Raw genomic sequence first — 26255 nt, forward strand, 5'->3', positions numbered from 1 at the left:
CCTGTACATGTGATTGGCATTTTTCCCTATTTTCAGACATTCTATGTACTTGTGCTGAAAAAAAAAATAGATATAATCTTAAACATTTCCAGGTAATATGGTCTTGTCAAACTGTGGCTGTCAATGATCATGAAACAGGTTTTAAATTCCACTGTCTGTGGTGTCCAAAGGTCCTGAAACAGTGTTAAATTTAGCCTGGGTGAACCATGTTAAACCCTGACGCACCCAGCTTGTGTTTAAATGCTACAGGCTGACTCCATCGTAGTTTCTATCTGCTGATAAGCCTTTGTCTGTGCACTTTAAGAAAAAACTATTTAATGTTGTCTTTTTTGCAAAGAATAATCCTCAACATGGTTCAATAGCAGACATCATGTAACGTGGTGTACTGTTCTGATAAGGGTTTGATTCTCAGCCTGAAGCGACCCTGCAGGTTCAGCCTGATTCAGGCTCCAGTCTTTTCTTATTTCCATCAGTCTGGAACCTGTGAACATACGTGCTTGTTCTTTTTTTTGGTGGCCTTTTCTTTCTTTCTTCTCTAAAATAGAACATGTGAAATGATGCATTTGCCTCAAACAGGTGCATGTCTGCCCTCGTGCCACGTAACTGACAGGAGTGTAATTTGAGTGTAACGACAGTCTGTACCTGATGTTCCTGTAATTAATGAGCAGGAATGTAAACCCTGCTATCAACAGATGGTTCATACTGCAGCTTATTTTAGAGTATTTCTAACAGCTATTCAGGCATATGAAAAAAATGTCATGTTTTAATTGGGTCATTTAATGCTGCCTTGGTTCAGGCTTAGGTTCTGTTAAAACAGTACATTTCAGTTTGAGCAGGATGAGGTCTGATTTTTGGAAACACTCAGACACAGCTTTCTGCCTGGTGTCAGCCCCTCCAGCTTGACCCCAGTCAAGCCCGTATCTGTCCAGCCAAGCCTCATCCGGCTGTATGTCCTGCCAGGTCCTCCCACAACAAGCAGAGCTCCTCCATTTATGTAAATTCCCCACGATCCCTCCTGTCAATCATTTGATCACTAGCTGAGAGTTTCTAACTACTGCAGCAGCAGGCACCTGACTAAATAAACTGGCAGGGTGTCAAGCTGGAGGGGGATCACGTGAGGCGATAAAGGTTACGTTCTCCCCCCTCTCCAGTACATTTATCCCGGAGAGGTCCCAGAACAGTAGGTCCCTGCGCCTCGGTACAGCATTGTTTCATTAATATGAGACGTCCCTGTAGAGCATGCACTGATGACACAGGGTTTAATCAGCCGCTTAATCTCCTCTGTGGTTAGACACATCTGGTTGGAGGAGCTTTGAACTTTACATCTCTTAAAATCTGATATCTCAAGGCTTTATTTGATTCCATATGTAAATGAAACAGGGATTGATGAATTAGTTCACAACCACCTTTCTCCAAGATTAATTACGTGTTTGTTTAGCAGTCATGACCAAGACCTCCCCCCTCATCTTTATATTGGTTTCTATCACTTACAATTTGAGTTGAGTAACTTAAAAAAAAAAATTTGTTAATGAATTAAAATTATAAGCTGCATTTTTTTGTGTGTTTTGTGTCCATACTGTGTTTTTTATTAGCTGATCTTTTATTGTGGTGTTTTGTCTCCAGGCTGGTGTGTCTCACTGGGAGGTCTACTCATGACAGTACAGATATTGTCCAAGTGGTTGTGGATCAGAGTGGGATAGGAACGTCAAAGGAGAGCTTCTCATACTTAGTGAGTATTCGCCAGACATCAAGCCTCCTGCTGATATTTGCTTTCTGTTCTATCTGCCTCTTCCTCCACATTCTTCTTCTGTGCTCTTTTTCCTTGTTCCCCGCTGGGAATGCCTTACCAAGTGTGTCAGTTGAGTGTTAACAGATGCGTTTTATGATTCAGAGGAATGTGAGTGTGTGGGAATCTTCAAATGTCCATCTGAGCTGCAGCTAAGCACCGTTGTCATTCGGCATTCGCTGCCAGCAAAAACAAATATGCGACTGTTGTAATGTCCCTTCGCTCTGAATTCATCACTGGTCGAGGCGAGTTAGCCAGCATTGTGTTAATTAACCTTGACCCACACAGTCTTTAATGGATTAAGAATATTCAGTCTTTGGAAATACCCATGTAAACCCTTTGTTTCTCTTTGTTTGTAGACAAAGAGTTTTTCATAATTCGTTGCTGGAACAGTTGGCCATTTCAGCAGCTTCTAAGAGCAGCGCTGCCTGTTAGTCATCCCACAGAGAAATCACCCCGATCTTGAAACCCTCCATGATACATAAGGGTGAAGAAAATCCAGAACAATAAACATCATGCCGGGCGGTTGTGGGAACTCCTCTCGGGCTTCCTCATCCAACGCTGAGATGCTTAGTGTGAGGGGGTTTTTACATGGCAGGGTGTTGAGGGGAAGATGTGGGAGAAAGGGAAAACAGTTTTGGAGACAGGATATGTGCTTCTACTGCATCTCCTTCCTCAAACCTTTAGACGGAAACATCTGCCTCCTTACGCCCACTCTGACACACAAACACACAATGGGTCTGTTCCATCGGAGCACACTGAGGAAGTGAATCCTGTCAGTGAGGATAAGAGGTTTCCCCGGAGGCGAGGTTCACGGCGGGGATAGAAAGTTTGGAAAGAGCAGGAATGCTGACGCTGGTATCTGCAGAGCTGGACATGGATATTCATCTTTGCCCAAGGAGCCTTTCTGTTTGTGTGTGTAGGTTCATGTGTGTATTTGTTTGCATGTGTGTGTACATGCAGTTTTTCAATGCATGAACATTATTGCTTCTTACCCACTGTATAGCTGTACTGCAAGCTTGGGCCTAAAGGCCTGTTGGCTTCAGCAGCACTTTAACATACTGCAGCGTGGGCTGTCTTCACAGTTTTCTTCACTAATTTATTGTTATAGTCAGCAGCTGTCTCAGCGTAATCTGTAAAGATGAGATATTTGAACCTCAAAGCACGAGGAAAGATATTATTTGGCGTCAAGAGAAGCATCATGAAACACAAACACTGTTTGAATAAGCTTCTGTTTTCCAGTGATGGAAACTGTCAGATGTCTCGTGACAAATCTGGTGTCTCTCACGTCATGTGCTGTATCGCTCCTCTGCATGCAGGTCCCAAAGCTGCTGTCGATGGAGCCGATAAAGGGCTCTCGTGCTGGAGGAACCAATGTGACCATCAGGGGGGAACACCTGGACATTGGCTCTGAGGTTAGAGTCAAGGTCAACAACACACTGGAATGCACCATCACAGAGTGAGTACAATTTGTGTTCAACAGTTTGTCACTTGAATTGTTTGAAAATCTTTGAGACTTGACAAGTTTCCACTTAATGTTTTTTAGCTGATACCTAATAATAAGCTGCTCAAGTTGCTCATATGTTGCTCAGCACCTCTACTTTCAGCCAGAGTGCACTCCAAAGTAGTTCTATGAAAGTGTGCCAAGCCGCAGTAAACATAACTTCAATTGTAATCTGAAACATTTTTGGGATTAAACATTTCACATGTTGTGCGGTTACGATGTTTACCTCGGTTTTTTTTGTAGGAAAAAAGATCAAACAATTGAGTGCACCATGCCTCCAGCCTTGCAGGCTCACACTGACTCAGTGGCAGTGTGTGTGGAGTTTGAGGACCTTCCCTGTCAGGGTGAGGAGCTTAGCACCACATACACCTACGAGAAGAACCCCACTATCAGCTTCATCCACCCCAAAAAGAGCTTCATCAGGTAGGTCGAGCGCCATACACGCCACAGGCATCAAAACCAAGATGTCTTAACCATCTCAAGTTGGAGGACTTTGTGGTTCCTCTCCCAGCAGTCACAGACAGAAGGCATTACTGTAAGGTTGCCCTGTGTTTCTGCTCTCTATTGTTCTCTAAATAGAACAGCATGTGTGTGACAGGGCAGCAGAATGTCTTTGATGACGTGTGAATTTTTATTACTGTCAAATCGTTTTGCATTGTTATCTCCTCCCCTGTTTCTCGCTCATTTTGGTGCAGTGTCCCAAAGTATTTGCATACCGGTATAAATTTGACACATTTTTGTCATGGCTGAGACGAAACTCTGTTCTTGTGTGTGTGTGTGTGTGTGTGTGTGTGTGTGTGTGTGTGTGTGTGTGTGTGTGTGTGTGTGTGTGTGTGTGTGTGTGTGTGTGTGTTTGTCACAGTGGTGGCAGGATCATCACAGTGACAGGTCATGGTTTTGATCTGGTGCAGAGTGTCACCATGCAGGTGCTGGGAATCGGACAAACGGTGAGTAATGACATGTTTAGAATTTATAATTACGTACAATAGAATTTAAAAAATATCCTGTTTACATGTGATGTAGTCATAAATATTGGAAATGTTGCCGCATAATCTTTCCAAAGTGTCCAAGTGTTCCTGTAATAAACCCAAATTATTCATTTAAAGTAAACTATCATTCAAGTAGATCACATTATTAACATCTGATAAGTGACTCAAAAGGTATAGCAATCATTTTTTTAATCCTTATTGTCTTCTTTGGACCTTCTGCAGCACTGTGCAGTGCTCTCCCCCTCCACAATCACTTGCCCGTCCCCGGCGTCCAGCCAGTCCCAGCAGACCTCAGTGCAGTTCCTCCTGAATGGAGTCCTCTACACGGGAGACAACCCTTCCTCCTCTGATAAAGAGCCAGAAGACGATGAGGGGGAACCTCATAAAGGTCACTTCCTGCTGGAATATGTGGAGGACCCTCAGTTCTTCACCGCCAACAAGGAGAAGCTGATTAAACACCATTTAGGAGAGCCACTGACACTCATCATTAATGTGAGTGACACTTCTGAGAGAGGATGTTCATGTCCGTGCTTCACTGTTCTGTGGGTTTGCTGATGGGTCAAGAATATATTCATGGTAGTTTGCTTATTAGCACTAAACACAAAGTACATTTAGATATGGATTTGCAGGTAGGTGACCATTAAACCAAAATATTGGACAAATTTATATTCAGATGGTATAAGTGGAAAGGTCACAGGATTACCAAAGTTTTTACAATTCAGCTTTGGGGGACATTAATAAGTGAACATGGTAATCCTTATAAAATGTTACTCTGAAAACCACAAATGTCAACCCCTCACGGTGCCAGAAAAAAAGTCTAAGATATCCAAAATAGGATTTACCCTCTGGAGACCATAAATGCCTGAACAATAGATATCTCAGTCTGAACCAAAGTGTTGCACGAACCAGCTGTGATCCCGGCAGCCACGCCACTAGCCAAAAGAAAATACGCTGTTTAGTTTACATGAAATTTTTTCATCAGACTTAAATATACTATCAATAGAAATCCGCTTTGAGTCCATTCATCCCAAGTGTTGCTGTCTTCTGGTGGCTTCTTGTTTTTTTTGCCTCCCAAAGCACCTCTGCTGTAAGCCTGACTACCCCCACTGTGAACAGCAGACAGAGCTGAACTTCTCTTTATTCATATTCACATAAACCAGAGGCACATAAAACAACATCAAAGGCCTTGTCCTCTGAAATGGGTTGATTTCTGTTGGGGTCTGAGGAGGGGGGGAAGGGTGCAGTGGCAGCTCAGTGGGAGGTCCCATGTTCCTGCGTTCTGACTGATCTAAGCACCTGTCTGAATGATTTCATCACCCCAAAGGGCTGCCGGCTGTTGCACCGTACGACATGCACATGTTAACAGCACAAATAGGGAAGTTTGAACACTTCCTCTTTGTGTGTTTGTGTGTGCCAGGATGAGGCCCCTGCAGGAATCGCTGCCTCAGCCTCCCTACATGGTGAACTCACCTGTTGTTTCCTGTTTTTATTTAGGAAGGTGGATTCCACTCGTGGTGGACCTGAAAGGGGGAGGAGAGGCTGAAGAGAGAATGTGTTTGTTTATTAGGGAGCTTGTTAGCCAGGCAGATCCTGTATTAAGGACCTGGGCTGGAATGTGGGTGGATTTTGTGTTACTTTCATCCTGTTTTGGGCCTCTGGAATCCATTGTTTTGGTCTGATTAGTTTATCTGTAAAAACATATTTTGAGGTTATAAAACATATCTTTATAGTATGCTCAAACATATTTATATGGTAGTTTAATGCTCTCTTTGTCTGTATATTCTGTGTGTGTGTTGTGTCTGTATGCGGAAGCATTTGTTGACAGAGACCCAGGGGGCTGCATCCTGCCGAAGGGACAGGACAGAGCCCTGAGGGTGTAATCAAAGCAAGGAAACACACTGGGGATAAACACACACACACGCACACACATACACACACACACACATACACACTTCCTCACTTGTCTTTCTTATACTGAAGGGAAATTGCAGTTTCATACAAATAAGGTTGAATTCTTGTAGATCTGGCCATCGTTCCAATTAGTAATAATAACATTGTACATACCAAGTTAATTGCAGACATCTAACATAGACAAAGAGACATGAGCAGTCATATGATCAATAAGGTTGTACACAAACCCCCAGATTAGCCAAAATAAAGAAGTGAATGTTAAAATTCACCTGTGTTGCCTTTTTATTATTGCTGTATAACTCTGTTGTAAACATTCAGCACTGACTGATTTTATGGTTGGATTTTTGCCTTCAAATGAAGTGCTTTAGGTAATGCAGCTAAACTGTTGGCTTGTTTACAACCTGATTGTTCGTTCTTGCCTTGTTATTGTGATGCTGCCGTGTTTCCAGAACTTAACCATCACTTTGGTGCGAACAATGAACAGCCTATTTAACACAGGATTTTAAAGACTAGCACCAATATTGATATTTGAGAGAGAAAAAAAATCCGCTTATATTACCAGATATTGGCTGATATATTTTGTACCTACATAACAAACATTTATTTTTTGATAGGCTTCTCTTAAATTCGTTTTTTAAAATACTGTGACCCAGAAATGTACTGAGCAGGACATTTTATAAACATGGTAACAATGCTTCAAAACATATTTGACATTTCTGTACTTACTCAGTTTTTTTTATTTATCCACTGTCATACATTCAGGTAATAATATATATTATATAAAATTAGCTAATAAGAGTAACAAAGGGCAATGTGATCATAGCTGGAAGAAAACTGTGAAAATATGACTTCATTAAAGGTTCCTTTAAGGCTAATATGACTGTCCTTTAAAATAAACATCTGTATATTAAATTTGGGGATTTTCCAAGGAGGAATCCATTAAGACTTGACGTGATTGACATTAAAGCGGCATTACAGCAATTTACTCTTGCTATTCCAGAAAGTTTTGGTCTTTTGAGAGACATATGAACATCAAAATGTAAGTAAAAGAGGCTGAGATATCTTGGCTTTTAGTAAACAGTATGAGACAAGCGCCAAAAGCTAAACTTCTCCACAATGCAACTTAATTGCATCTTGCACAAAACCCTTATTGCCTAATAAACATTTTTCAAACTTCATGTCCAATGTTGCAAACAGCAGGCTTCCACGGTCACTAACAACAGGGTTATTTTAGAAGAATGTAGAGCTTCACAAGACATTGAACGAGCAGACTGAGAGCTACTCATCGTGACTGACTAAAGTCCTGTTTACTCATGCCTAATGAATAAACGGAACTTCGTATATAAAATCATATGTGTCCCTCTAATTAATCTAGTTCTTAGCAGTAAGAGGTGTGTCTTCCATGGTGACAGGACAGAGTTAGATTGATTAAAAAATAATAATTCTATATAAAGGCTCTGTATCTTCTTGCAGTGGGCTCCTGTGAAGGCCCTGAGAATGTTTTTTTGGGCACAGGCAGTGATGACCGTCACCGGGTTTGTTTGTAGAAACTTTCCTGGCCATGCGTGTGAGAGAGGCAGTGGGAATGTTTGCTGCTTTAAGCTGAACTCTAGCCTAAACTAGATGAGTTTTCTGCAGCCTTCCTCTGTGTGACAGCTGCATGACAGGCCTGCCATGGCTCGGTTTCTCTGTGTGCATAGGAGAATGCCTGTCTGTCTGCCTGCATGTATGTGTGGGTTAAAGCTCCGTATGCACCGTATCTGTGTCTCTTCAAAGTAGGCCCCTCTGGTCTCCCATCACTGACCAGCTGACGGCTGTTTTTATTCTTTTCTGGCGCAGAAAGTGCCGAGCGATCTGGAGCTGGTGCCGGAGGAATTCTCGGTGATGATTGGCTCCTATCCCTGTAACATCAGCTTCCATAACGACCAGCTGTTCCACTGCACCATCAATGGTCTGCTGAGCTCCAGCGAAAGGGAGCTGCCTGTCACTGTAAGCATGTAAAACACCACAAAAAAATACAAACACACATCCAGCAACGTGTTGAAAATATTGATGGATAGACTGATAATTTAAGGATATCAGCCATCTGTCAGATAGTGTCCATCCAAACATGTAGCCAGAACCCAGACCATCTGTGATGTTCATTGAAACAGATTTGATCTGCACAGGCCCATGCACTGTAAGTGATGTGTGGGCCACTCTCCATGCATTATGAATGGTTTGTAGTTTCTGAGCGTGCCACCATGAATCAGGAGTTTGTGGGGGTGGTGAGCCGACAATCTTTGCCACAACGCCACAGCAGAACAACGGCATCTTTACCGGTTGCTCACATTGCTCATTTGTCAATCTGTCTGTGGTGATAGACAAAGCTATCAGCAATTGCGCAAATATTATCTGCTCACAACACTTCCCAGATGTTCTGAGTCAGTGATGATCTCACTCCCCACTTCTCTCCAACACATTTAAAGGTCCTAATCAAGACGTGGTCAAGCCCTATTCAGTCCTAATAAAACCAGACAGTCTCTTTCCTCCACCCATCTTTATTTCCCATATGTTGTTGTCCATTCTGGTCTGTTTTAATACGGCTTTATTGAGGAGGGAAGGCATTCATTCATATTTTAATATGAGTCAAACTATGAGTGGTTTGCTGAAATAGCTCAGAAACATATGTTGGTCTCTCACTGGCTCAGCTGAGTTGTGCTGTAAGAACTGCTTCTCCACTCTGACAGAAATAGAAGGAAAGCTCTTTTATTTCTCTCTCTCTGTCTCTCACCCTGTGTACCTGTGGCTCGCTCGAGCACCCACCCTCTCCGTCTGTCTCTCAGGATGTATCAGAATAAACACAAGCAATTAGCAGAGACATAAAGGCAGGGCAAGGGTCAGATGAGATGTCATAACACAAATGGGTGGGCTGGCTGCACATGAGCAGCAAGGATGATTTGTGTGCCACCTTGACAGGGACATAAATACAGAGCGCACATATATTGTCTTTTGTGTCAGCACATTTGAATAAATGCATACATGTTGGGCTGATGCATTGCTTATGGCCATTTGTGTTTCTTCGCTTACCTTCGGTGGCGGATCTATTTTTACATGCCTGTGTTGTGCTTGGCTCTGAAGTCTAGCTGAGCTGCAGAAGTGGATGTGGGGAAGCAGTGTTTTTGTACCCCAAGCAAAACAGAAACATGGAACAATGGCATTTTCCCCTCCATTACACCAGGCCTGGCTGTTGCAGTCTCTGGAAAAAGACCTTCTCTTGCTGGTCTGGGTAAATAAATACCTGGACCAGAAAGAAGGAATGAGAAAAGGAGGGAGCCCAGTGAGCCAGTTTCCCCCTCAGAGTGAGATCAGCGTAAGAGGGATTTGGTCTGCGGATTGGAGGCTTTTTATCTCAGTCTCTTTTTATGAAGTACGTTCGGATTGGGGTAGGAGAGGGAAGGATGTGAGCAGGGACCACAGAGACCCTGCTGACTAATCAGAAGGCAGAAGTGAAAGTTATTTTCTTGTCACATCTGGGTTAGTCTGAACTGGGTAACTCCTCCAGCTCATTGCAGTGAGAGACCATTTTTCAAAATCTACAGTGTTTAATTTTTTTCTGCGTGTCTGCAGCTGTGTCCATGGAAAAAAAAAGATGTATGCGCTTGTGCTTGTGTGCAGGTACTAGTGTTCCCATTTAAAAATGCCTATTTCGTCCTGTTCATTTTTTTACTCTGTCTTACAAAGACAATATTTAATGTACCTACTGTTTTTGCTCATTAGTGCTCTGCTCTTCTCTTCTGTGGCCTTCTGTCTCTTTTTCTCAGATTCACTTCTTTTTCTGTATTAATGTATTGCAGAATTTTAGGCAAAAAATTGTCATATAACTCCAACTGATCATTTGACAACCAACTATCCAGGGACATTCGCTAAAATTAAATCAGTTTTAACAGTCGCAGATCTGTATTCCATTTCTTTATTTCATCTCATTTGTACTTCTTCTATTATCTTTATTGCTACTATACATCACTTGCTCGTCTTCTGCCCATCCAAAGAACTGTCACTGGGTTTTGAACATCTTTGTACAGCTTTAAGAGTTCGCTTTTGACGATGTCTTAACAGCAGCTCAGCCTAAAGATCTTACAGTTGGTTTATTTTCATAGATGCCCTCGACTAGTGAGATGGAGACGGGCTCTGTTAAGTAACTTTTATGGATTAATATAGGATGATTTAAGGGCCACATTAAAATGCACTTATTCCCTCATGACTTTTTCTGGTCAGACAAATATAGACTTTAGATGTGTTAAAGGTAGCATTTGTCATAGATTCTTCCCTCCTGTAATTAGGAAAAGAGACAGTTTTTGTTTACAATTTAATGGTTTGTAATTTTAGAGGTTATTTTTACAAATGTTTCATAAATTCAGCCATATATACATTCATACTGTTTCTATGATTACCGAAAAAAATTAAAAAATTGTGAGAAAATATATATGTAAGACATGATGAGACACATTGACGTCAGTTGAATGTCATGGTGTTATGGGGAATTTTAGAGAAACACTGAAGAAAAGAGAATACATAAAATGGAAACGGAAAACAGGAAGAGGCCGATATTGAAGGAAATCTGCCCAGTTTCACATGTTGTTTCTCTTTCTAGGTGCAAGTGGGGAACTTCCATCACACCATCGCCAAAGTGCAGCTCGGCGGCAGCGAGCTGGCCATCGTGGTATCCATTGTGGTGTGCTGTGTGCTGCTGTTGCTGTGCACTGTGGGTAGGTTGTGTGCACATGCTTAGCAGCAGATGATGGATGTGTGCCTTCTATGGCAATGTATGCTCCAGATGTGGAACAGATAAAAGGAATTCTGGGGTCATAGTTTCCCACACTTGCGTCATCCCTCTTCAGTATCCAGTGCACAAAGACTCCAATGTTCCTCTGTCTGCTCTGTCTGTGTGCTTATACATGTGTGTGTCTCTGTGTGTGTATTTGTGTTTCTTTGTGTGTGCACTGTACTTTGTAATCTTTGAGCAAGTGTGTCTCCAAGGCAGGTGTATGGGTGAAAATTGGTGCTAGGGTGGATTTTCACACCATTTCCTGCTTTGAATCTGTTCTCGTATTTTCACAATACTTTCACAATTCTTGCCAGACTTTGCAGGTGTGACATTACTGTTGAAATAATTTGTTCACAAATTTTATGTACACTTCAAAAACATCTCGATAATTTTCATTTTTGTATTCTCACATTCATATGCAGTCACACAAATATTTACCAAAGGCTCATAAAAGGTTACACACACAAATTTCTGAAAGTAATTTCATGAATTAAAAATCTTCTACACCCATTTTCACCCCATTGCTGTGTTTTGGGATTTGTCGGTGTGTGATTTGGTTTGAATACATACAATATAAAAACTGCATTTTGTTTCTCTCACTCTGTTTTTCTCAGCTCTTGTTGTGTACTGCACAAAGAGCCGAAGGGCAGAGCGCTACTGGCAGAAAACTCTACTCCAAATGGAGGAGATGGAGTCCCAGATCAGAGAGGAGATCCGTAAAGGTGTGTTTATACGAGGAACGCACGCATGCACAGACACGTATACACACTCTCGACTCTTGTACAAGCAAAGTCATTCAGACCGCAAATGATGTCTTGTGTCGATTGACATGAAAAAAGAGCTTGTGGTACAACAGAAATAATGACCACACATATTTGTGTGTTTGACCGTGTGGATGTCTTTGCTTGTGTGTGTGCAATATGTGTATTTGTTTGGTTTTTCTAGTCTGGAGTAGGAGAGCGATACTACAGTTGACAGATTTGTGCCTAGTAAGCATGACTCATAAAACACAGTGTCTGACAAATGATCAGTCACACACAGACGCACCAGTGGCTACATCGCCTTTGCTGCATCTACCCTATAGGAGCGAAACCTGTGTGTGTGTGTGTTTGGTTCTGTGTGTTTCTAGGGCATTAGAGTAAAGCCATGTGAAGGCCACTCGGCGTCTGAGCACCCAGATTTATGGTGCAGAGATGGGGGGGACGGATAGAGAAAGAGAAATGGAGGAAGGAAGCGATAGGAGCGAGGACTGCAGGCCCGAGGAGAAGCAGAAGTGTGGGAGGGAGGAGAGGATAGGAGAAGAGAGGTTATTTAGTCAGAGGACACAGATAGATTAATGGCCGGGTTCAGAGTGATTGTGCACAAAGCGAGGGATACTTCTGCTGAGACCAGAGATGTGATGAAAGCAAGATAAAAAGGGAGTAAAAGAAGATGGAGAATTGACATATTCCAGGTTAGGCAAATGGGAGGGTTTAGATATTTCCCTGAGTCCGGGCCTGCTGCATCTAATTTGGAGTTGTGAACTGACTGGTGGAGTAGAGGACACTTTAGTGAGCAGCAGGATAAATAACCTGAAGGAGTGATGAAGTATATCTTAAATCCCTGAGGTCTCATATTCTCTTCTTTCTGCACAAACACAGTCTGAAGAAACTTGCATTGTAACCCCAATACGTCTCTCATCCTGTGACAGGAAGCACTTTTCCATAAAGAGATCTCCAGCGTCTCATTAGACGAGAACATTATCCTCTGCTAGTACACGCTACCAATAACGTGGCTAGAATATTAGCATGCAGATTTGAGTCTGCGTCTGGACATGCTGATACTGTTTATGCATTTAAACCTCAGCCTGCACACATGTTTTGGATAAGAGCCTCAGACTGGATTTGGCTGCTCTGATTGTCGTTTGGTAAATATTTGCCTCCATGCCGCAATCGTCAAGAGAAAGAGAGAGGGGCAGAAGGGGGAAAAAGATCAGAGGATTAGTGTTTGACATATTTAGTATTCAACCATAACATAACACAAGATCTAGGATACAATTTTGTGTCTGATTTAAAATCGCTTCAACAAATCACACAGATTGGATAAATGGGGTTACTGTATTAGCCTAAAAACAGATTTCTTACTCATTTTACTTAACAAAACATGAAGGATGAGGAGCCAGAAACGGGAAGTAACTGTGGTTTAAAAACAGCCCCATGATTCCAACCCTGTTGGGTCTTTTTGTTCTTTTTTTTTTTTACTGTCCTTCCAGGCTTTGCAGAGCTGCAGACCGACATGACAGACCTGACCAAGGAGCTGAATCGCAGCCAGGGCATCCCCTTTTTGGAGTACAAACAGTTTGTCACACGCACGTTCTTTCCCAAGGTGAGACACCCTCCCTGTTATCTGATTTAACTGGCAGACTGACAATGCCATTTTTCTCTCTGGGGTTTTAATAATTTTTCCCTACATGTCCCTTGTTCACATTTCCCACCACTTGTAATATGCAGGATAAAAATTCACCTTGGAACTTTTAAACATACAGCAGACGTCTAGCGAAGTGTAGCTCACTTTGGCACCCTGCAGAAGAGTTAATGTGTTCTCTATAGGTAAGCACTTTTCCTATGTGCGATCCACCCCGAAGGTAGACTGTGGGTCTATCTGCGAGTGGGTGGTTTTCCACCAGCACAGACAGACACAGCTCAGTGGGCTTTGTCTTCCAACCACAGGCATGGACTTTCAAGGAGACAGAACAATGGCAGGCACTGGGACAAGGAAACTTTCTCCCTGTTCTCTCAAAATCACACTCTTTACTCGGCTCACGCACCCACTCACTTTTGCAAGTATAAACGATCTTGCGCAATGACACTCATGCTGGTTGCAGTGGACGGTGGGCGCTGTTTTCTGTTGTGAAGTAAAGGAGTATTGAAAAGCTGCACGGAGGGAAACATGAATTCGAGCGTTGCTGCTGCAGTAACGTCCTACCGTAGTTTTCCACTAAAACAACAAACACTCTACTCATGACCTTTCATGCTCCTGTTTTTCTATGAGAGCTTCTGGTTGTGTGAGATTACACACACAACAGTGTCAGAAACAGACCTGGACAAGGTTTAAATATGAGCCAAATGTTGCTGTCCTGAGATAACAGATGGTATTGAAAGACTGCTTCTTAGCTCTGGGTCACTTTGTCTCCAAACCCATTAAGGATCATGACATTTTGGGTCACGGTGTCATGTTTCCTTTTCATGGTCCCTCACTGCCTTTTTAAGAAAGTCTATCCTTTGCTTCTAGACTGCAAACCTCTACAAAGCTGTCTCTTTTTGTTTTCCGTGTCTATCCTCCTGTGTTTATGACTGCAGGAGAGTTTGTATTACAGCTTTCTGTGTGTGTTTATGTGTGTTTCAGATGTGTTCAGATTACGAGAAGAGTCTGGTCCAGCCCGTCTATGAGAATGATGGTCTAGGCCCTCGAGCGCTGCCAGAGACCCACCCGCTGCTGCAGGACTGGCAGGTGAAGGGTTAAGCCATTAGGTTAGGTTTTCTTCTGCCAGAGTGCCTTGATTTGGGTCCTTTTTCACTCCCTTGTTTCTCAACTGGGTCACACGGAAGCTTATTAAGGTTTCATGGTGAGGTTGTTGGTGAAGAGCAGCAAAGAAAAGAATATCGTGCATTTTTCTCTGTCGTGTAATTGTTGTAATGTGGGTGTGGTAGTGTCTCTGTAAACTCACATGCTCTTGAGTGTGAACATGAATACTAATGCATGTCATTCAGTTTTTATGGTGAGTGAGACCAAAAATGTTTGCTTGTCAAAGAACACGCTGCTCACCAAGTTCATGGCAGGTTGTTGACACACTTCCCACTGGCTTTGGACAACCGAACAGTATGCTTTTCATCGAATTCATCTCCAGTGTGTGTGTGTGTGTGTGTGTGTGTGTGTGTGTGTGTGTGTGTGTGTGTGTGTGTGTGTGTGTGTGTGTGTGTGTGTGTGCGGGGGCAGGCAGTAGGTAGTTATAAAGAGAGCGGGAGAGAGGGCATGTGCTTTCACACATGTACTTGTGATGTGTGCCGAAAGTGAAAGCACGTGCACGTGTGAACGCACCCGTTGGAACGAGAGAGAGTAAAGATTGCAGCGCTAGTTTTGGGTCGGCAGCCGGGGGAGGCTGTCTAACGGTGATGAAGTGCCTTGGATCCACATCGTCTTCCCAGGAAGTGTTTTCCAGGTCACAGCAAATAAATCTCACAGGCGGGCATTTATCTTAATGGACACCCCTGTTCTCCTTCTGTCAGGCTGCAAACCACACCATATGGCTGCAGTCCAGAGGGAAGACTTCATCACACTGCTGCTTAGTCGCACCCATAGATAGGCCATACTCATTAAGTCGACTCCGCACATTTAGAGACAATCACACACAGTAAGGGACTGGAGCGGGACATACAGATACTGTGGATAAACCCAGTGAGGGAGGTATATGAAGAAGCAGAGGGGAGAGATGTGATAAAAAAAAAAAAAGATGAAATGTTCACTGGATGGGTCACTAGAGACAAGAGGTGGTGAAATAGATTAGGAAGGGCGCAGCAGGTGTGTAATCTAGTTAGGGTGAAATCACGCAGAGAAATAACTGTTTCATCCGCCCCTCTGTCATCAGGCCACCAACACAACACGGCCTAATGTAGAAGAGGGCATCACTCTGTTCTCCACGCTCCTCAATAACAAGCACTTCCTCATCACGTTCGTCCACGCCCTGGAGCAGCAGAAGGACTTTGCTGTACGAGACAGGTAACTGGTAAATTTGGTTCACTTTGCCACTCGCATCATCGCAGGAGGCAGAGAAAAAGTTTGCTGCTCTGAACTCGTTGTTCAGCAGTAAACAGACAAAGTTTGCAGCCAACCAGTAGTGAACATAATAGAACATTTAGCCAATATATATCTTTCTCAGGAGATAGTGGAGACCAAAATGGAGCAAAATGTTAGACCTACATCAGTCAAATGTCCAGAAACACAACTCTAGCTGAATGCAAAATTTTTTCTCAGGAGATAGTGGAGACCAAAATGGAGCAAAATGTTAGACCTACATCAGTCAAATGTCCAGAAACACAACTCTAGCTGAATGCAAAATTTTGCTCTGGGTTTGTTTACTATATCAACTTTAAAGGTGTTGTGTTGAACATTTCTGCTGCCAAGTGGGCAAAAAGTCCATCAAGTTCATGCAGGTTTAATAATGTAACTGTTCTATAAAGAAATGAGGATATTATTTTTAGCTTTCAAAACCACATCAACACCAATTATAGCCTCAACACTTAAACAACCAAAGTAGGAATCTAGAGGAAATATGGTGAACTTTTTAAGCACAGTTGTATTTGTCATATGACTGTAGGTGTCTATATTTGCCCAGTGAGTACCACAGGAGCTTATTTATTTATTATGCAAGGCTGTCTGTAATTTAAAGATGCAGCACAAAGAAAAAAAGTGGTTGCCTCAGCTTTGTAAATACTTAGTCATCTGTCAGTGTAGCTGTTTTGGTCTTGATGTCCTGAAACTTAACTTGTCATTGTGAATCTCAGAAAAATTCCAGAGGCAAGACCACATCCCTGTCCCAGCACAGCATCAGCACTTACTGACTGATGTAGCCTCTTTCTGCAGGATTAAAGGGGCTTTGTTAGGGAAATCCCCTGCACTTCTGGACTCACTCAGACACTCCTTGCATTAGATCAGGCCTTTATTTGACTCTGCAGTCACAGGTGCTGTAGGGAGGGCTAAGCCTTGTTGTTGTTTCCGCTATTTTTAAATCTCCACTGACCACTCACTGACAGGGCATGTTTGCAGGAGCATGTTTTTGCTCATCTGTCTCGTGCTAATCTGTTTTCTCACCCTACAGATGCAGCCTGGCGTCCCTGCTCACCATCGCCCTCCATGGTAAACTTGAGTACTACACCAGTATCATGAAAGATCTGCTGGTGGACCTGATTGACGCTTCGGCTTCCAAGAACCCAAAGCTGATGCTGCGCCGCACTGAGTCCGTTGTGGAGAAAATGCTGACCAACTGGATGTCTATCTGCATGTACAGCTACCTCAAGGTTAGGATGGAAAAGAAGGAGGCTCAGCAAAGCAGTGAACAGATTTGATTAAAAAAAGACTTTTCAGAGCTCTGATTTTTGACCCCACCTCTGTGTCACATTCTTCAGGAAACAGTGGGTGAGCCTTTCTTCCTGCTGCTTTGCGCAATCAAGCAGCAGATCAACAAGGGCTCCATAGACGCCATCACAGGGAAGGCCCGCTACACCCTCAACGAGGAGTGGCTGCTCCGGGAGAATATTGAGGCCAAGCCACAGGTCTGATACCTCACTCGCTCTCAGTTCATCTTTAACATCCTCCATACTTCAAAGTCAAAGTCAGGAAAACCAGAAAGTTTGTCATGCTGTTTTTCAAAACTCACACTTTTGTCGCTCTGTTTGTTTTTGCAGAACATCAACGTGTCTTTCCAAGGCTGTGGCATGGACTCACTGTCTGTCAGGGTCATGAATACAGACACAATCTGCCAGGTTAAAGAAAAAATCTTAGAGGCCTTTTATAAAAACCTGCCATTCTCCCAATGGCCCCGAGCAGAGGACGTGGACCTGGGTAAGAGCACATTTTCTCTGATTATTTTCATCCTCTCCCCTCCCCAACCCTCCAAGATATACTAATCTGCTTTGCAAAAGGTCAATTCCTCTCATGAAGTTCAACTAACCTGAGGCTGCAATATAATAAATGACAGAATGCATTGAGGAGAGTGTACAGTCATAATCACAAAGAGTTATTGCTTTCAAAAGCCGTGGAGCCTGCAGAGCTGATTTGATTAATGGTCCGGGAATATTTCCACAGGTCATGACATAGAGAGTTAGAGCACGGCTGCCATCTGTCTTGCATATTCTTCTCCAAATTTAGGATGAAATTGTCTAACACTGACACCTTCTCTCGTTTTCTTTCCTCCAGAGTGGTTTGACTCCGGCAGCAACAGTAAGCTTCTGCAGGACCTGGACAACTCCTCAGTGATGGAGGACGGTCGAAAGAAACTCAACACAGTCTTCCATTACCAGGTGTGTGTGTGTGTGTGTGTGTGTGTGTGTGTGTGTGTGTGTGTGTGTGTGTGTGTGTGTGTGTGTGTGTGTGTCTGTGTGTGTCTGTGTGAGACCACTGTGGCGGGTGTTGACATGGCGTATCTGTATATCCATGATATTGTTACAGCAGCTGCGGGAGTGTTGAAGGTGATAACTCTGCTGTGTTGACTTTTTTTAAACTGCTTCTATTTGCTGCTGCACTCTGTTCCTCTTTATGATTGCATTGCTCGAGTCATTTACTGCAGCATAGCTGTAGTGGATTGTTGATAGCTCGTGTCAGTGTTTCTGCAACAATTGTATACGAAATAATGATATTTTCGAATTTGGTTCTTGTAAATGAACTTTTCATGATTTACATAACATTTTAAGGGCTCGGTTATACTAGAAAGGTTTTTGAAATCTGTTACCCAACCAAGTCAGGAGGCAAAAGTGTTTTACAGGTTTTTTTGAAAGTTAGGGAAGATGACGGGGACCTGGCCAGTCATCGCATTAAGTGGGCATGAGTGTTGGATTGTTGGCTTCAGACTGTCACAGAAATTGTCAGACACAAATCTCTGCCTCCCAAATTCAACACTGGAAAGGTATAGGGGAAAGGATTTCCACATTTGTTTGACCACCTCTCAAACAGTTCTGGTGAAGTAGCTATATTGATGCCTTAAAGGAGCAGTCAACAAGATTTAGTGGCATTTAGTGATGAGATTGCAACCCTCTGAATACCCCTTACCTCACCCTCCCCTTCCAAAAATGAAAGAGAATCCACGGTGGCCGCAAGGCTGGCAATAAGCATGAACGTCCTTCTCGAGAGCCAGTGGTGTTTGATTTGTCCTTTTTAGGCTACTGTAGGAACATGACGGTGCAACAAGGTGGATGAAGAGGACCCACTCCTTATTTAGATAATGAGGGCTGATTCTAAGTAAAGTAAAGAAAACATATTGTTTCGCAGTCATGTTTTTTAGACACTCTATTTGGAATACGTTTTTTTGAGTCACACCTATTTTTCTTTCTGATTTATAATCCCAAAATCTATGAGTATGAAAAGATTTTTCATTTGAAAGTTCTAGACTTGTCTCCAAGTTAATTTTAAGTTTATGTACCTTGTACATTTCAACTTTCCAGTCACACGTTTGTTGTGTTTCACACTTGACCATGATGTCTGTAAAATCATGCTTTTATCTACTCGTGTTAAACAAAACAAACTCAACACATAAGTAAATCATTCTGCACAGTAAAGGTCAAATATCCAACTGAAAAAACAAAAATCAAACCCATTTCTGACTAAGTGGGGACTTAAAATTATCTGTGTTGTATTAATTGCGAAAGACTAAGTAATTATTAACAGTGTAAAGTTATTATTCAGGTTTTTACATCTAAATACTTGAGCACCATGGACATGACTTATATGTTAATAAAAACAAGTTTTTTGCTACTGTTTAAATTGCAAATTATTTGTGTAGAAGTAATTTTTTTTTTTTTAATTGTTAACAAAAATTATATGTCCTGGAAATACAGATGTAAAAAATCTTGGCTGAGGTGAATCATTAATATCCCTGTTAAATAAACCATTACAAAAGTAATTACTGGCATTTTATGAGCTTCGTAAAGCTGTAAAATGTACTTATAATACTTATACATTAACTAAAGAACACCATTATATTATATTTTAATTACACAATTTACAAGGAGTAAAAAAAAACTTAATTACATAAGCATTAATTACATTAATGCAGTAATGTACTGCAAATACATAAAGACTTTTTTTTTTTTAAGAATTCAACTTATTATTATAAGTTTTATAGAAACTTTTTTTTTCAGCTTACTCCCAGCAATACATTACATAAAACTGGTAACTGTGTTATCAAGAAAATAATTAAGAAAATGTCATACTCTGCTCTTCCATTAAGGATATCCTTCTGTGTTTGCTTATGTCTGCTCATTTGTGCATGAGTAAACATACATTCAGTGACTCTCGACCTTTGACCTGTTACCTGTACTGGTTAAGTGCTCTGTTTAGTTTTTGCTGAGCCATGGGGACAGAGCTGTGAAAGCAGCAAGCTGCAGCATGTACTCGCAGTTTAGGTTCACTGGCGAGGCTGTTCAATCCATTTTACTGCGGGTTGACTTTAATGAGCCCAGCCAGGCTCCTGCAAACTTGCCACCACTCTGGATGCATGCAAGAACAACACACACACATACACAAACACACACACCTCTCAGCACCACACTCCCCTCGAGGGCATGCTTAACGAAGCTGTTCTGGTGCACCCCAGCTCACCCCTGACCCCGTGCCCTCTGTCCTCTCTCGTCTCCCCTCCCACCCACCCTCCCTCCCTCCTTCTTCTCCACCTTCACAGATCCCAGAGGGGGCATCGCTGGCCATGAGCATGAAAGACAGGAAAGATAACACCCTGGGGAGAGGTACGTCACCTTCAAACAAACCCAGTCTCTGTCGCTTTGTCACACACACTCACCCACGCTTGGATAAGTGCACGCACCCACTCAATCACAGGAAACGGCACACGCTTAGCTGATCACGAGAACATAATACACTCATGTAAATACTCATGAAACCACACACCCGCCCACCCCCAAAAGACACAGCGTACATCTAAACACTTTCGTACCTAATAAATCACAACACGTACTCTTATGCTACTTCCCTATTCAGACCCCTATTCTTTTACATGTCACAGACGTATTCCATTAGCAAGTGTCAGTTTGTGGGAAAAATTTGACACTAGTTGGCCCATCGTCCAGCCTCAACCCACAATATATTGACTGCTTTGCCTGTTGACAGATGAGTTTACATACAGCCTTTAATGGCCTTGTCCGTTCATTGTCAAGGGTCTACCTTACATAATCAGCACCAGACCAGAGCTCAGTTCTGCTCCGGCTCTGTCCATCAAAGCCTTTCTTCTCATTCATATCAGGCCAAAAATAGGCTTATGTGGACCAAACCTGGCTCCCGCTTCAAAGCGTCAAGGGGGTGTTATGAGCCTGTAGTGTTCCTTGGCTAATATAAAACACTGTCCTGCCTGCCTGCCTGCCTGCCTGCCTGCCTGCGATCAGTGTTGAGGGTCTGGCCTCAGGCCCGCTGGGCAGGAGCATCTCTGGCAGAGCAGGCTGTAATGAGAACGCACTGACTATATGGGTGTATATGTGTGTGTGTGTGTGTGTGTGTGTGTGTGTGTGTGTGTGTGTGTGTGTGTGTGTGTGTGTGTGTGTGTGTGTGTGTGTGTGTGTGTGTGTGTGTGTGTGTGTGTGTGTGTGTGTGTGTGTGTGTGCTTCTGCACAAATGCCTGTCTTTGTTTTTGCTGGTGTGTGTACAGTAATTTACTTTATTTGTCTTTCAGTCTGCACTCATGCTTGTGTTTGAACATGTATCGAAACTTGTTCTTATATCTCTCCATGCATGTGTATGCGTGTGTTTGTGTTTAGCTCTATATATAAACCAGCATGGTTTAATGCTTTTTTTCCCCCCCAGCACTGGCCGAGCATTACCATCTCATTACACCGGCTCCAGAACCAATCACAGACTCTGTGTGTCTGTCTCCCCTAATCTCTCTCTTTTCTCTCTCCTTTCACTCGTAATCTTTCTCTTTCATTCTCTTAGACAGCTCCCCTCCCCTACCGGCCCACAGTCCACCTTAATCACTTTCTCCTCTTGCATATACTCTATCTCCTTTGCTCTCCTGTCAATCTCCTTCTTGTTTTTTTTCTCCTTCATATCTGTCACACTCCTCTGTGCTCCATCCTCCTGCCCCCTCTCATTTTCTCAGGTCTCCACCTTGCTGATTGCACATTGTTTCATGCTTTATATTTTGTTCTCTTTCTCCTTAGTCAAAGATCTGGATACCGAGAAGTATGTACACTTGGTGAGTATCTCTATATAAGAAATCAGAATGTTTCTACAAGTGAGTTTATTACCAGAGCTTCTCCTGTGTGTGCCAGTGTTAGTCAGCCCAGAGCAGGCCTGAGAGAATGGGGGTGAAAGGAGGTGAAAAGGAAAGCTGCTGAGAGGACATGACAGCACTAATGCTGCTTAAGCTCTTTTATAAACGTCAGCCAAGATATGGGCCCTTTGACTTTAGAATAATGAGTTCCTTGGAACACAATTTGCCGGGTGAATAGTTAGTTTTACAGGACGGTTCTGTGGTCCTTATTTTGACACAAGTAGGTGGAATTTGACTGCTTCTTTCTTCTCCTTACCCCCATTTAGACTTGTATGAGCAAGTCAGAGGCATGATCGTGTACACAGTAGCGAAAGAAAACCACGAGAATTTCCCAACTCCCATTACTTCCTTAATTCTGTATATTATTCAGTGCTCCAAAATACCCTGATGTGGTTTCTGGGTCAAGTGTCTAATGCAAGAACCAGAAAATTCCCCCTGACAACTCACACAACAGAAACAGTAGTGCATTCATTTAGCTACTCATGATGGAGGTCAGTGTTTCAACCTGTGTGCTATAATGTTGACCTCTGGTTTCCAGGTCCTACCTCATGATGAGCAAATGGAAGGCAGGAAGTCACACAGGCAGAGCCATCGCAAGAAAGTCCTGCCTGAAATTTACCTGACACGCCTGCTGTCAACAAAGGTAACTGGAAGCAAGAGACTGACACAAAGTCAAACGAAAATACAAACTCATCCTTCTGTTTCATAATAACTTCAGCAGCCACATAGAAATTCCTACTTCATGATACCATGGATCGGCAATAGTGTGAGCCCCCTTTTTTCTCTTTCTCCACAGGGAACTCTTCAGAAATTCTTGGATGACCTCTTTCAGGCCATCCTCAGCATCCCTCCGGACCGCCCCCCTCTAGCTGTCAAATATTTTTTTGACTTCCTAGAGGAGCAGGCTGACAAACGGGGCATCACAGATCCAGACACCCTGCACATCTGGAAAACCAACAGGTAGCCAACGGAACACTATGATTAAAGTCCCCTTTGGGTCAGCCTCGCTGTGCAAGTGCAGGGCTTTTAAAAGCTTATCTCTCCCTGTCTGTGCAGTTTACCTCTGCGTTTCTGGGTGAACATCCTGAAGAATCCTCAGTTTGTGTTTGACATTGATAAGACAGATCACATGGACGCCTGTCTATCTGTCATCGCCCAGGCCTTCATCGATGCCTGCTCCATTTCTGACCTGCAACTAGGAAAAGTGAGTCTATCTCTCTCTTTCTGTGTCCCTCTCTTTTCAACAGTGCTATCAGAAAAACAAATTTAAAATGGGATGATTCTCAGGCAAATTTGAGCGTCTTCTTTTTTCTAATTGAATTCATAGACGATTATTTGTGGTAGACGTCATGTCAGACATGTTGACGCGCCTTACACAGTATCTTTGTCACATGTCAGCCCTCAGCTGTTTGTCACCTGTCTGAAAACTTCTGATCTATGGAATTGCACCTATCTGTCAGATCTATATGTCTATGTATCTTCTTTTTGCTCCCATCTAGCTAACACACACACACACACACACACACACACACACACACACACACACACACACACACACACACACACACCTCGAGTCCCCCTGTGAACCCTCATCCCTAAGCCTTCAGACTGTCAGCTCCATCTACCTCTCCTCGTGTTATTTCAGCCCAGTTGGCTGATCCAAGGTCATGAGCACCAGGGATCTCTTTTTGTGCTCTGTGCGAGTGTGTGTCCGTGTGCATTCCTCTATCTGTCTGTCTGTCTGTCTGTCTCTGTGTGTGTGTGCTTGCATGTCAATGTCCCCACTGCTCACAAATCCGTCTCATCCTTCAGACACCGTGACCCTGAGCATGCTCTGCTTCCTGTCTCTCTCTGACTAGCTTCCTCCCTGGAGGGAGCTGAGGACTCATCAAATAATGCTCCTCTTTCACTGAGAAACAGTCTGATTTATATACATCAGTTCAGTGCCAAAAAGCCAGTGCACTCACAGCAGCAACATTCACGTTGCATGCATTCATGTACATTCAGGCAGATACATACCTATGGTTGCAAAGACATACATATGTTTGCTCCGTGTGTGTAAGCTGCAGCATCCTCATTAGCGTGTGTGTGTATTGTGGAATGACCAGGTTCAAGGATAAGGCCACGCTTTCTCCTCTAGGTCAAGGGGAGAGGTGTGACACACCTCTACTTTTGGAGTGTTTACAGTCGCTGGTTTGTTGCACGAATGTGTGTAATGGCCTCGGGACAAGTCAATGAAGGGTACGAGGTGTGGATTAGCAGGAGCCCAGCAGGGGTGAGCGAAGGTGAGCATTGCTCGCTGTTTCCACAGAAACCCTCTTATCTGGCGAGATGCAGAACATGGAAGGCCACCGGGTCACAGGGGGGTTACCAGGCAGATGGGCTCACAGCAGGAAGTGACCTTGTAGACAGGAAGAGAGAGGGTTCCCTATCAGTAGGAGCGACTGTGGCTGCAGCCTTTCAGTCCTTTCAGCACATTTCATGCGCACACACACGCAAACAAACACACAATAGGTGACACAAATAACTCATGACACATAGAAATATTAAGCTGCATTGTAAGCACCTTCACCGACGCTGAAAGCTGCGGCTGCCCGTCTCTTTTACCCCCCGTTTTTTCCCTGTCCTACTTTCTCTCTGTCCCTTCCACTCTCTCGCAGACACACACGCCTCACAAAGACGACCCACCCACACTCACTCGCAACAGTAGTCACCACTAAAATCGGAATATGCCCACAACCTCTTAGCCCCGCTACTTTTCTTCCTGCTTGAATGAGCACCAGTGCGAGAGCCTGAGGTGACTCACGAGAGAGTTGTTTAGACTGGAATGTTCCTTCTCGGGCTCTCTGAGTGTTTGAGTCTCCTGTTGTGTGGAGAGGAAACCGTTCCCTCCCTCCATTGTCTCACTTTAGGTTTAGATGGGGTTTTCAACAAATAACATCTATCGGCAGCAGTGGTGGAGGGAGTGCTTGTTTCACTCTCGCAAGAAGAACCTTTTTTTCATGATATATGGGGGGAGAGAGAGAGAGAATGGTATGGGATGCAGCAAAAGTTGGCCTGGAATTGTGGTGTGCGCCAATATGTACTAAAAGTATCATAAAAAAGGCACCTGTTGGGCAGAATGACCCCTTCCTGAGTGCTATATTATTGTGCATCATATTATTGTAATGTATTTCAATGTGGAGTGGACTGTTAGAAGCGTATAATAATATTATTATCGCATTGATGAGTGATTGAGTCACTGATTGCAGTCGAGTGAGGCCAGCAGCTGCTTGATGGAAAGTATCAGTTGAGTCTCAGAGGTCAAGCTGTTCATGGGGAGGAGATGGATTGTACAGTAGAACAGAATGACTGAATTGCAATGATATTTCAAAGCCCAGCAACCAGAAAATGATGGGCTCGAGGAACACGGGCAGAGCACTTCTTGGTCAAGTACTGTGACCTCAGAATTTTAAATGTAAAGATTTAGACAGCAGAGAGAAAGCAGAAGTTACGGAGAAAAACAAAAAAACAGACATTCACCCATACAGTGATAAAGGCTAAGCGTTAATCTTCCTCATTGACCTTTGGCCAAAGCTACATTACTGATGTATTAACATGTGAGCAGCATTTTAATGTCGTAGCTGGTTGTAAGTAAATCAGAGGTTATATTTTTTTTATTAAATGTTGAGTAGTTTAGTTTGTATTAATGCGCCATATTTTAGACGCTGATTGCGTGTTTTGTCGATAAAATCTTAATCTGGAAAGTAAATAGTATATGTAGCTTCAAGGTCAAAGAAGTGAAGGGAAGAGTATTAATATTTGCCTCTGAAATGTAGTGGAGTGAGAGCTCAAGTAACTCAAAATTATACCAATCCTAAAGGCTGAGGTTGCACCATACTGCACATGGAGCCATAACTTGCTGTACATGATTAGGTGTCAAATGTCGTGCCTCTCTGGTAGAGTCACACTGCCAAACTAAAATAGGTATTGATTAAAAGTTTGGCTGTAATGTTTTGGTTTTTTTTACTACAGGACTCTCCTACCAATAAGCTGCTGTATGCCAAGGAGATCCCAGAGTACAAGAAGAGAGTGCAGTGCTACTACCAGCAGATACAGGAAATGGCACCTCTCAGCGAGCAAGAGATGAACGCTCACCTGGCTGAGGAGTCACGGGTGAGTAAAATATTGAAAAAGTTCCGGTGTGTTAGTCATCTGGCTACACAAAAGCCAGAAATTTCACACAAGACTTA

The 26255-nt window shown here is 43.0% G+C and overlaps 1 protein-coding gene across 1 annotated transcript in view; it reads left to right on the plus strand.

Moving 5' to 3' along the window:
- plxnd1 (plexin D1) overlaps window positions 1-26255 on the plus strand; it is a 63208-nt gene that overhangs the window by 34760 nt on the left and 2193 nt on the right. The window contains exons 14-34 of the mRNA XM_069140186.1: window positions 1624-1729; window positions 3106-3245; window positions 3534-3713; window positions 4153-4237; window positions 4502-4771; window positions 8030-8179; window positions 10824-10938; window positions 11612-11719; window positions 13249-13361; window positions 14382-14486; window positions 15622-15752; window positions 16852-17050; window positions 17159-17305; window positions 17438-17594; window positions 17949-18052; window positions 20425-20488; window positions 21911-21945; window positions 22562-22666; window positions 22820-22983; window positions 23080-23227; window positions 26038-26178. Of these exons, the coding sequence (XP_068996287.1) occupies window positions 1624-1729; window positions 3106-3245; window positions 3534-3713; window positions 4153-4237; window positions 4502-4771; window positions 8030-8179; window positions 10824-10938; window positions 11612-11719; window positions 13249-13361; window positions 14382-14486; window positions 15622-15752; window positions 16852-17050; window positions 17159-17305; window positions 17438-17594; window positions 17949-18052; window positions 20425-20488; window positions 21911-21945; window positions 22562-22666; window positions 22820-22983; window positions 23080-23227; window positions 26038-26178 (2767 nt within the window). The remainder of the gene's footprint in view (window positions 1-1623; window positions 1730-3105; window positions 3246-3533; window positions 3714-4152; window positions 4238-4501; window positions 4772-8029; window positions 8180-10823; window positions 10939-11611; window positions 11720-13248; window positions 13362-14381; window positions 14487-15621; window positions 15753-16851; window positions 17051-17158; window positions 17306-17437; window positions 17595-17948; window positions 18053-20424; window positions 20489-21910; window positions 21946-22561; window positions 22667-22819; window positions 22984-23079; window positions 23228-26037; window positions 26179-26255) is intronic.

This window comes from Embiotoca jacksoni, unplaced genomic scaffold (assembly GCF_022577435.1).
Source record: "Embiotoca jacksoni isolate LCO1_2020_lvr unplaced genomic scaffold, fEmbJac1.0.p SCAF_9, whole genome shotgun sequence".
NCBI classification, from domain to species: domain Eukaryota; kingdom Metazoa; phylum Chordata; class Actinopteri; family Embiotocidae; genus Embiotoca; species Embiotoca jacksoni.